General features: G+C 44.9%; 1 protein-coding gene across 1 annotated transcript; it reads right to left on the bottom strand.

Annotated features, from left to right (window-relative positions):
* Nucleotides 1–297: 297 nt before the first annotated feature.
* On the bottom strand, nt 298–3,595 carry cbln11 (cerebellin 11). The gene is made up of 5 exons (XM_021617135.3): nt 2,964–3,595; nt 2,576–2,659; nt 2,345–2,449; nt 2,080–2,208; nt 298–1,063 (listed from the first exon to the last, which is right to left on the bottom strand). The coding sequence occupies exons 1-5, from the start codon at nt 3,532–3,534 to the stop codon at nt 780–782; spliced, it is 1,173 nt and encodes a 390-aa protein (XP_021472810.3). The 5' UTR covers nt 3,535–3,595; the 3' UTR covers nt 298–779.
* Nucleotides 3,596–12,333: the final 8,738 nt, after the last annotated feature.

The raw sequence follows: 12,333 nt of genomic DNA, 5'->3' as shown, positions 1-12,333 counted from the left end.
CTCTCTGTAGATCATAGAGGAAATGACCCAGATGGTGCAGAATTATTCTTTTCTGGAAAACATGAACAGATGCCAATAAATCAAGACAAGGGATCAATCCACTGGACACGGACGTCAATCCAACTTTGGTTCAACGTCATTTCATTGAAATGAAGTGGAAACCGTGTTGATTCAACCGGTGCCCAGTGGGAATCTAATTGTAATCTTAATCTATACATTTTTAAGGCCTATGTTAGTTTGTAAGATGAGTCAAAAGTCCTGCATCGTAGGAAGTGTACAGTATGACATACAAACACATTGGATTTGACAATATCTCAGATTTATTCCGTCATATTTCGAGTTAAAATCCATATTTTATGTCACACAACATTCATATGCTAACTCTGGAATCATTTGACAATCTCTCAAATGTGTTCATTTTCCGTTAATCAGTCCCTTTAAAACATTACAGAGCATTTCTCAGAAAGCGTTTGGGCAGAGTCTTTTACATCTCACTACTTTCACAAACAAACTCTTATTGTAGAATAGTTATTTTCAGACAAAATGTGTCATTTATTTTTAGTTCTACTAATTTGAACATTGTATTTTACCCATGGAAATGTGCTGACATACAGTATGGCTAAATCCCAAATGGCTAAATCCCAAATGGCACCCTAATCCCAATATAGAGCACTACTTTTTCCCAGCGATATATGGGTCCTGGTCAAAAGTAGTGCACTATATATGGAATAGTGTGCCATTAGAAACACATTCCATTTTTGTTTTCATGGGATTTATCCTTATGTTCTGAAAAGCAGGAAGCCCCTGAATGTGCTGCGGTTTTGGAAGTCTGCAAATATGTGTGAATGAGCATGAAGAGTCATGTAGACATGGTCTCCCTGTTCTAGATGTAGTGTCCCTCCATTACCAGAGCTATCAGAGCTATCATGCTCTGAATGATGATCACACGCAGACAACATGCGTACATTATTCTTAAACAGACTTACACAGACGTTATGCTGGCTATTGGCAAATGATGAAAAGCTGAAGTAGTAGACTCCTTTCACTGGCGCATTGAAGACACCTGAAGAGGAGTAGCAGGGAGAGATCAGTACTATAATACTATAAATACATTGAAGACACCTCTAGAGGAGTAGCATGGTGATATATATATATATATATATATATATATATATATCATAATACTATAATCATATAATCTTAGAAATACATTGAAGACACCTGTAGAGAAGTAGCAGGAAGAGATTTATACTATAATACTATAATCTTGTAAATACATTGAAGACACCTGTAGAGAAGTAGCAGGAAGAGATTTATACTATAATACTATAATCTTGTAAATACATTGAAGACACCTGTAGAGAAGTAGCAGGAAGAGATTTATACTATAATACTATAATCTTGTAAATACATTGAAGACACCTGTAGAGAAGTAGCAGGAAGAGATATATATTATAATACTATAATATTGTATATACATTGAAGACACCTGTAGAGAAGTAGCAGGAATATATATATATATACTATAATCTTGTAAATACATTGAAGACACCTGTAGAGAAGTAGCAGGAAGAGATATATACTATAATACTATAATCTTGTAAATACAGTGAAGACACCTGTAGAAAAGTAGCAGGAAGAGATATATATTATAATACTATAATATTGTATATACATTGAAGACACCTGTAGAGAAGTAGCAGGAATATATATATATATACTATAATCTTGTAAATACATTGAAGACACCTGTAGAGAAGTAGCAGGAAGAGATATATACTATAATACTATAATCTTGTAAATACAGTGAAGACACCTGTAGAGAAGTAGCAGGGAGACACCCTTATCAGAGGAGAGATTAGATCAGAAGCAACTAAAACAAGAAACATACATTGTACTGTGCATGAATATGTGCAATAAAAACTACTACTTTGCAACTGAGGTGAGCCTTTTAGATTGGTCATTCACCCTTTTAACTTTGTGGGGACTAGTGAACGAGTGGACACTTCAGGAGGAAGGAGAGATTATTGGGACAAATCCACTCTCATAGTTCTTCCATCGTGTCTTCCAACTCTTTACCTGATCCAGGGTTGTAGGCATCGCCAACGTTTGTGAAAACGTTGCTGAATGCCAAGTTGGTCTCTCTCTCAGAGGGGGGTATATGGCCATCTCCTCCTAGTGCTGCCGTAAAAGCAATCTTTGGTCCGTCTATGAGAAATAGTACATTACAACTTCACAACAAAGAACAGGGCATGTATACAATTTCACACACTGTTTTCCAGTAGTTTCGGCTAAATCAATTTGTTAACCACATTGTAATTATTGTCTATTTAGCATTATCTACCTTCACTCTGTCTCCTCAGTTCATCTAGCAGGATTTGCTGTTGCTCCACTCTGAACTCAGTGGCGTCGACTCTAAATGACAATACTTGAAGCTTCCTCTCCTGTACTGGAAAACAGGAATTTAAACTAATAGACCAAAAACAGATAATCTATTCCTTGTTGACCTTAGCGATGATGTCACTTCACACCATAGTTACTTTACCAATCCAGACAGAATACAAATGTAAATCACCTTCATTCTCTCTCTTCATGCTCTTCATCAGGCTCTCACTGGTGCCCAGCTTGGTCTCCATGACTCTGAGCTGGGCTGCTTGAACTATTAAACACAAAAACTGTCTTAAGTTAGGCAGGTCTGAAGACAAAAATAAAGACAATTCACATGAGCACCACAAGGTCTATAACTTCACCCATGCTCTACCAAGGTTTCCCAACAGACAGTTTTGACCTACTACTGGTAGCTGTGTTGACCTATTGTACTTCAAACAACATGTAGGCAGGTTTCTTGGGCATTACAACTTGTCAAACAGCCTAATTCATAATCTTAGTTGTTAATATGTTTTTTGGTATTCTGAAGATTTTAATATATTAACAAAAAAAGTAAGTTATTAGATTTAGATTACATTCAGTTTCTCTCTGTAGAAGAGCAACAATAGCCTCCATGTTACTCAATTCTTCCACCTGGTTCTCTGCAGTGGTCAGTCTGGCCTCCATGGCTCCCAGATGCCTCAGAAGGTTACACATGTCTGGCTGGCAGCTACCGTTTGTCGCTGCTAGGGATGGTGCTTGATTCTGTTTGAAAATAACTTCACTTTCTATGTCCTGTCCCTGTTCAGAGTGTTGGTTATGAGTCTTGTATTCATTCTCTATGTCCTGTTCCTGTTCAGAGTGTTGGTTATGAGTCTTGTATTCATTCTCTATGTCCTGTCCCTGTTCAGAGTGTTGGTTATGAGCCTTGTATTCATTCTCTATGTCCTGTTCCTGTTCAGAGTGTTGGTTATGAGTCTTGTATTCATTCTCTATGTCCTGTCCCTGTTCAGAGTGTTGGTTATGAGTCTTGTATTCATTCTCTATGTCCTGTCCCTGTTCAGGCTGAATCTGTACCATGATGTCATTGAGGTTGTCTTCTCCAGCATCTTCACTGAGAGTCCCAGACAGACACAGCAGCAGCAGGGTCAGAGTCAGTCCCCCCATTCTTCAACTGGATAGCCTATACTTCAGCTTGTAGTGTACTGGAGGTTGTGTGAACATTCAACTTGTGCAGTCCTCTTTAGTTCAATGTGTGCAGTCATTTTATGATAGCGTCAAGGTTAAACATTAGTCATGATTTGTAAGGAAAATCTGCAAAAGTAGACATAAGGGTATTTTATGATATAGTCCTGTGAGATAAAATTATGTTTACCAGGAAACTGAAACATGTTTACAATTTACATATCTAAAGTGAATTCAAGGTGACTGTTACGGTGCGTGAATGAGGACCCAAAAGCGAATTAACGTAAACAGAGCTTCTTTAATAACAAAACAAAACGTAGGCTCAGATGGACCGGCAGGTTCCGACAGGACAGGACAAGGTTGCAGCAAACATGACGATAGTCTGGTTCCGGCATGAACAACACAAACAAGAATCCGACAAGGACAGGAGCAGGAACAGAGAGAGATATAGAGACCTAATCAGAGGGAAAAAGGGAACAGGTGGGAAAAGGGGTGACGAGGTAGTTAGGAGGAGACAAGGCACAGCTGGGGAAAAGAGGGGGAGAAAAGGTAACCTAACAATGACCAGCAGAGGGAGACAGGGTGAAGGGAAAGGACAGAAACAAGACACAACATGACAGTACATGACAGTACCCCCCCACTCACCGAGCGCCTCCTGGCGCACTCGAGGAGGAAACCTGGCGGCAACGGAGGAAATCATCGATCAGCGCACGGTCCAGCACGTCCCGAGAGGGAACCCAACTCCTCTCCTCAGGACCGTACCCCTCCCAATCTACTAGGTACTGATGACCACGGCCCCGAGGACGCATGTCCAAAATCCTACGGACCCTGTAGATGGGTGCGCCCTCGACAAGGATGGGGGGGGGGGGGGAAGACGAGCGGGGGCGCGAAGAACGGGCTTGATACAGGAGACATGGAAGACCGGGTGGACGCGACGAAGGTATCGCGGAAGAAGAAGTCGAACTGCGACAGGATTAATGACCTGAGAAATACGGAACGGACCAATGAACCGCGGGGTCAACTTGCGAGAAGTGGTCTTAAGGGGAAGGTTCTGAGTGGAGAGCCAAACTCTCTGACCGCGACAATATCTAGGACTCTTAGTTCTACGCTTATTAGCAGCCCTCACAGTCTGCGCCCTATAACGGCAAAGTGCAGACCTGACCCTCTTCCAGGTGCGCTCGCAACGTTGGACAAAAGCCTGAGCGGAGGGGACGCTGGACTCGGCGAACTGAGATGAGAACAGCGGAGGCTGGTACCCGAGGCTACTCTGAAAAGGAGATAGCCCGGTCGCAGACGAAGGAAGCGAGTTGTGGGCGTATTCTGCCCAGGGGAGCTGTTCTGACCAAGACGCAGGGTTACGAAAAGAAAGACTGCGTAAGATGCGACCAATAGTCTGATTGGCCCGTTCTGCTTGACCGTTAGACTGGGGGTGAAAGCCGGAAGAGAGACTGACGGAAGCCCCAATCAAACGGCAAAACTCCCTCCAAAATTGAGACGTGAATTGCGGACCTCTGTCCGAAACGACGTCTGACGGAAGGCCATGAATTCTGAAAACATTCTCGATGATGATTTGTGCCGTCTCTTTAGCAGAAGGAAGCTTAGCAAGGGGAATAAAATGAGCCGCCTTAGAGAACCTGTCGACAACCGTAAGAATGACAGTCTTCCCCGCTGACGAAGGCAGTCCGGTGACAAAATCTAAGGCGATGTGAGACCACGGTCGAGAGGGAATGGGAAGCGGCCTGAGACGGCCGGCAGGAGGAGAGTTACCGGACTTAGTCTGCGCGCAGACCGAACAAGCAGCCACGAAGCGACGCGTGTCATGCTCCCGGGTGGGCCACCAAAAGCGCTGGCGAATGGAAGCAAGCGTACCCCGAACGCCAGGGTGGCCGGCTAACTTGGCAGAGTGAGCCCACTGAAGAACGGCCAGACGAGTAGGAACGGGAACGAAAAGAAGGTTCCTGGGACAAGCGCGCAGCGACGGAGTTTGAGTGAGTGCTTGCTTTACCTGCCTCTCAATTCCCCAGACAGTCAACCCGACAACACGCCCCTCAGGGAGAATCCCCTCGGGGTCAGTGGAGGCTACTGAAGAACTGAAGAGACGAGATAAAGCATCAGGCTTGGTGTTCTTAGAGCCCGGACGATAAGAAATCACGAACTCGAAACGAGCGAAAAACAGCGCCCAGCGCGCCTGACGCGCATTAAGTCGTTTGGCAGAACGGATGTACTCAAGGTTCCTATGGTCAGTCCAAACGACAAAAGGAACGGTCGCCCCCTCCAACCACTGTCGCCATTCGCCTAGGGCTAAGCGGATGGCGAGCAGTTCGCGGTTTCCCACATCATAGTTACGTTCCGACGGTGACAGGCGATGAGAAAAATACGCGCAAGGGTGGACCTTGTCGTCAGAGAAGGAGCGCTGAGAAAGAATGGCTCCCACGCCCACCTCTGACGCGTCAACCTCGACAATGAACTGTCTAGAGACGTCAGGTGTAACAAGGATAGGTGCGGATGTAAAACGATTCTTGAGGAGATCAAAAGCTCCCTGGGCGGAAACGGACCACTTAAAGCACGTCTTGACAGAAGTAAGGGCTGTGAGAGGGGCTGCCACCTGACCGAAATTACGGATGAAACGACGATAGAAGTTCGCGAAGCCGAGAAAGCGCTGCAACTCGACGCGTGACTTAGGGACGGGCCAATCAATGACAGCTTGGACCTTAGCGGGATCCATCTTAATGCCTTCAGCGGAAATAACAGAACCGAGAAATGTGACGGAGGAAGCATGAAAAGAGCACTTCTCAGCCTTCACAAAAAGACAATTCTCTAAAAGGCGCTGGAGGACACGTCGAACGTGCTGAACATGAATCTGGAGTGACGGTGAAAAAATCAGGATATCGTCAAGGTAAACGAAAACAAAGATGTTCAGCATGTCTCTCAGGACATCATTGACTAATGCCTGAAAGACAGCTGGAGCGTTAGCGAGGCCGAAAGGAAGAACCCGGTATTCAAAGTGCCCTAACGGAGTGTTAAACGCCGTCTTCCACTCGTCCCCCTCCCTGATGCGCACGAGATGGTAAGCGTTACGAAGGTCCAACTTAGTGAAAAACCTGGCTCCCTGCAGGATCTCGAAGGCTGAAGACATAAGAGGAAGCGGATAACGATTCTTCACTGTTATGTCATTCAGCCCTCGATAATCTATGCAGGGGCGCAGGGACACGTCCTTCTTCTTAACAAAAAAAAACCCCGCTCCGGCGGGAGAGGAGGAGGGGACTATGGTACCGGCGGCAAGAGCTACAGACAAATAATCTTCGAGAGCCTTACGTTCGGGAGCCGACAGAGAGTATAGTCTACCCCGGGGGGGAGTGGTTCCCGGAAGGAGATCAATACTACAATCATACGACCGGTGTGGAGGAAGAGAGGTGGCCCTGGACCGACTGAACACCGTGCGCAGATCGTGATATTCCTCCGGCACCCCTGTCAAATCACCAGGCTCCTCCTGTGAAGAAGAGACAGAGGAAACAGGAGGGATAGCAGACATTAAACATTTCACATGACAAGAGACGTTCCAGGAGAGGATAGAATTACTAGACCAATTAATGGAAGGATTATGACAAACTAGCCAGGGATGGCCCAAAACAACAGGTGTAAAAGGTGAACGAAAAATTAAAAAAGAAATGGTTTCGCTATGATTACCAGAAACAGTGAGGGTTAAAGGTAGCGTCTCACGCTGAATCCTGGGGAGAGGACTACCATCCAGGGCGAACAAGGCCGTGGACTCCCTTAACTGTCTGAGAGGAATGTCATGTTCCCGAGCCCAGGTCTCATCCATAAAACAGCCCTCCGCCCCAGAGTCTATTAAGGCACTGCAGGAAGCTGACGAACCGGTCCAGCGTAGATGGACCGACAAGGTAGTGCAGGATCTTGAAGGAGAGACAGGAGTAGTAGCGCTCACCAGTAGCCCTCCGCTTACTGATGAGCTCTGGCTTTTACTGGACATGAAGTGACAAAATGACCAGCAGAACCGCAATAGAGACAGAGGCGGTTGGTGATTCTCCGTTCCCTCTCCTTAGTCGAGATGCGGATACCTCCCAGCTGCATAGGCTCAGCACCCGAGCCGGCAGAGGAAGATGGTAGTGATGCGGAGAGGGGGGCAACGGAGAACGCGAGCTCCTTTCCACGAGCTCGGTGACGAAGATCAACCCGTCGCTCAATGCGAATAGCGAGTTCAATCAAGGAATCCACGCTGGAAGGAACCTCCCGGGAGAGAATCTCATCCTTTACCTCTGCGCGGAGACCCTCCAGAAAACGAGCGAGCAAAGCCGGCTCGTTCCAGCCACTGGAGGCAGCAAGAGTGCGAAACTCAATAGAGTAGTCTGTTATGGATCGATTACCTTGACATAGGGAAGACAGGGCCCTGGAAGCCTCCTCCCCAAAAACAGATCGATCAAAAACCCGTATCATCTCCTCCTTAAAGTCCTGATACTGGTTAGTACACTCAGCCCTTGCCTCCCAGATTGCCGTGCCCCACTCACGAGCCCGTCCAGTAAGGAGAGATATGACGTAGGCGACACGAGCAGTGCTCCTGGAGTAAGTGTTGGGCTGGAGAGAAAACACAATATCACACTGGGTGAGGAACGAGCGGCATTCAGTGGGCTCCCCAGAGTAACACGGCGGGTTATTGATTCTGGGCTCCGGAGATTCGAAAGCCCTGGAAGTGGCCGGTGGATCGAGGCGGAGATGGTGAACCTGTTCTGTGAGGTTGGAGACTTGGGTGGCCAGGGTCTCAACGGCATGCCGAGCAGCAGACAATTCCTGCTTGTGTCTGCCTAGCATCGCTCCCTGGATCTCGACGGCTGAGTGGAGAGGATCCGAAGTCGCTGGGTCCATTCTTGGTCGGATTCTTCTGTTACGGTGCGTGAATGAGGACCCAAAAGCGAATTAACGTAAACAGAGCTTCTTTAATAACAAAACAAAACGTAGGCTCAGATGGACCGGCAGGTTCCGACAGGACAGGACAAGGTTGCAGCAAACATGACGATAGTCTGGTTCCGGCATGAACAACACAAACAAGAATCCGACAAGGACAGGAGCAGGAACAGAGAGAGATATAGAGACCTAATCAGAGGGAAAAAGGGAACAGGTGGGAAAAGGGGTGACGAGGTAGTTAGGAGGAGACAAGGCACAGCTGGGGAAAAGAGGGGGAGAAAAGGTAACCTAACAACGACCAGCAGAGGGAGACAGGGTGAAGGGAAAGGACAGAAACAAGACACAACATGACAGTACATGACAGTGACCTCAATCCTACGCTTTTACTGGCATCATTCAGAGTTTATGGTCTTGTCTGGGAACCCAGAAACAAACCTTGTGTGAGCTGCTACCTGATTTACACGTCAGTTTGTCTCGAAACTATAATGATACGTGTACACTTTCAATTGCTTTTCATGATTATATTGACTGTATTGCTCATATGTTTTACTATGTTGAAATGTGTATTATTTTGCCGGTGAATAGCTACTGAAAACTATATAGAAAACAACTTTTGTCATGTTTGTTTCTTTTTCATAATGTCTCTGAAATACAATTTAATTGATCTGGTTTTAATCGATCTGTGGAACATAATCTGTCCCCTAGAACAAGTGTGTGTGCTGTACATCATGTCCTGATGGCGAACACAGGAGGTCGCTGTTACATTGGAAAAGGTGACTGTGGGTGAGAAATGTACATGATGTCCTGATTATTGCTGGCCACAGGAGGTCGCTGTTACATTGGAAAAGGTGGCTGTGGGTGAGAAATGTACATGATGTCCTGATTATTGCTGGCCACAGGAGGTCGCTGTTACATTGGAAAAGGTGGCTGTGGGTGAGAAATGTACATGATGTCCTGATTATTGCTGGCCACAGGAGGTCACTGTTACATTGGAAAAGGTGGCTGTGGGTGAGAAATGGGGCAAATCAGTAGACCTACATAACATTGTTGCAATTATATTCCCATTCATTCAGAATTTTGTATATTATAAACTTGCTATGAAATATTATCTTTAAAAATAAAAAAATAAAATGTTTTTTCTTTATGGTTTAGGAAGAGGTAGGCCTATAGGTGTGACAATGTGGACTGCAGAGTATTACATTTTATTCAGATAAGACTTGTTTTTAAACCAATTTATTTTTTGTATTAAATCAATTGTAGATTCAGAACATGACCAAGTATGTGGACACCTGCACGTCGAACGTCTAATTCCAAAATCATGGGCATTAAAATGGAGTTGTTCTCTCCATTGTTGCTACAACAGCCTCCACTCTTCTGGGAAGGCTTTCCACCATGTTGGAACATGGCTGCGGGGACTTCCATTCAGCCACAAAAGCATTAGTGAGGTCGGGCACTGATGTTGGGCGATTAGGCCCGCAGTCAGCTTCACAATTCATCCCAAAGGCCTCTTTGTAGGCCAGTCAAGTTGTTCCACACTGATCTCGACAAACCATTTCTGTATGGATCTCTCTTTGTGCACCGGGGCATCGTCATGATGGAACATGCCCAATCTGTTGCCACAAAGTTAGAAGCAGAGAATTGTCTAGAATGTCATTGTACGCTGTAACATTAAGATATCCATTCACTGGAACAAAGGGGCCTAGCCCACACCATGAAAAACAGCCCCAAAACAATATTATTCCACCACCAAACTTTACAGTTGGCGCTATGCATTCAGGTAGGAAGCGTTCTCCTGGCATCCGCCAAACCCAGATTCGTCAGTCGGACTGATTCATCTACTTCTCCAGAGTCCAATGGCAGCGAGCTTTAAGCCACTCCAGCCGGCGCTTGACATTGTGCATTGTGATCTTAGGCTTGTGTGCAGCTACTCGGCCATGGAAACCCATTTCATGAAGCTCCCAACTAGCAGCTCTTGTGCTTATGTTGCTTCCAGAGGCAGTTTGGAACTCAGTAGTGAGTGTTGTAACCGAGGACAGAATATTTTTACTTGCTTCACCATTCTGTTGTCCTGTTCTGTGAGTTGGTGTGGCCTACCACTTCGCGGCTGAGCCGTTGTCGCTCCAAGACGTTTCCACTTCACAATAACAGCACTTACAGTTGACCAGGGCAGCTCTAGCCGGTTAGAAAGGAAAGAAACTGACTTGTTGGAAAGGTGGCATTCTATGAAATTCACTGAGCTCTTCAGTAAGGCCATTCTACTGCCAATGTTTGTCTGGAGATTTAATGGCTGTGTGCTCGATTATATACACCTGTCAGCAACTGGTGTGGCTGAAATAGCAGAATCCACTCATTTAATCCACTCATTTATATATATATATATATATATATATATATATATGAACAGAATGTTGAATAAGGAATAAGCGGTAGGGCTGTAAGGACAACATGATTCTCTGTGAAAGAAGAAAATATAGACGTGTATGTCCTTGAAGTTTGCAGTCGTGTCTAAAAAAATAACATTTTACCTTTTAGTGTTGGGATCATCAACTAGATTCAGCCGTGACTGATTTTTTTGTTGTTGAGAGGATGGTCGGGGGCCGGAACATATTTACTAATCATTTGTAGACTGCAAATTGACCACAAGAAGCCCAAACAGTAATCATGTTTGACTAAAACATAATCATTTCAATCCTTGCTTACATTTTTTTTTACCATCTTTTATGTCCAACAATTACTCAGAGAACTTGGGGGCCAAAAAACCCACCCGCGGGCCACCATGGGGAACCCTGCTATAATGTGGGTAATCTCGTTTTCAACAGTAAAAGTTCACAAATCGCTGCCAGGAGTCGATTGATGCACCAGTGTAACATAATTTAAAAAATCCCCATCCAAATCTGTCTGTTAAATCTTGCTACTTCTTAATCCACCGCATCCGCCTATGCCAGCCTTCTGTATCTGCAGTGGAAGGTGGTATAGCCACAGAGTTGTTGTCTGTTTGTCAGACCAGGAGACATCTCAAAAATCAGTCTTCTCACTTCAAAGTCTGTAACATCCGAACGGTTTGGCATGCAAAACTAATATTGAAAGATGAGTCTCTAGCGAAGATAGTGTTCTCCCTTTTGCTCGGCAACCCCAACAAGCCTCAGCACTGTTTGAAGTCTGTAAGGCCCATGTGCTTCTGTCTGTAGCATCCAAACCGTTTGGGCTACAAACTAAGACCCCACTTTGGAAAGGGGAGAATCTCAGGAACAAAAATGTCTCTATCTGAATATAACCCGGATGGAAGTAGTTTTGTGGGTTAATTATTTGTCAAAAAAGAATAATAGTAATTCCTGAGCTTTCTTATAGATATAGGGCAGACACTTCAAAATCTTAGCCCTTCATTTTTTGACTGTCTGTTTTGACATTTATGACTGTGTTATTCAATGCGTTTCTATGAGCTAAAGCAGTAATGTTCAATATTTTAGCAAATATGTTATTTTGGGGGGATACCTGCAGGGCTCCAATAATTCAAAATCAAGTAGCTAAATGATCAATTTTAGAGGTTAAAGTTTGGATCCATTGCCATTTACAGGAAAATGATTTAAGATAGCAACGTTTTAAAGTGTGCGTGAAATGCCTAGACTGTATGCCTATAAACCAAGAAAATGTAGGTTGAGTTAACGGGCATATATCAAATGCGCTAATCATGGTATAAAATTGGATGGAAAGAAAATGTGTTTGAGTGGAGCGCCAGCGGTTGAAAGTCTGTAGCTCTCTTGTGTGAGGCAGGAGAATGTGGAGGGAGAGAGGTAGGGGTGTGTGACTAACATTTGGAGACTGGAAGGGGAAAACAACTATTTGTTGGCTACGGCTTGCCTT

Source organism: Oncorhynchus mykiss, chromosome 9 (assembly GCF_057628025.1).
Source record: "Oncorhynchus mykiss isolate SJ-2025 chromosome 9, ASM5762802v1, whole genome shotgun sequence".
NCBI lineage: Eukaryota > Metazoa > Chordata > Actinopteri > Salmoniformes > Salmonidae > Oncorhynchus > Oncorhynchus mykiss.
This window is presented reverse-complemented; position numbering and strand designations above follow the sequence as displayed.

Bases quoted from the DNA above. Each gene is read 5' to 3' on its own strand.
- cbln11 (XM_021617135.3), bottom strand. From the start codon at position 3,534: ATGGGGGGACTGACTCTGACCCTGCTGCTGCTGTGTCTGTCTGGGACT. The intron at 2,660-2,963 runs GTAATCTAAATC...TGTGTTTAATAG, and splicing joins TCTACAGAGAGAAACTGAAT to TTCAAGCAGCCCAGCTCAGA. The intron at 2,209-2,344 runs GTAGATAATGCT...TATTTCTCATAG, and splicing joins ACTGAGGAGACAGAGTGAAG to ACGGACCAAAGATTGCTTTT.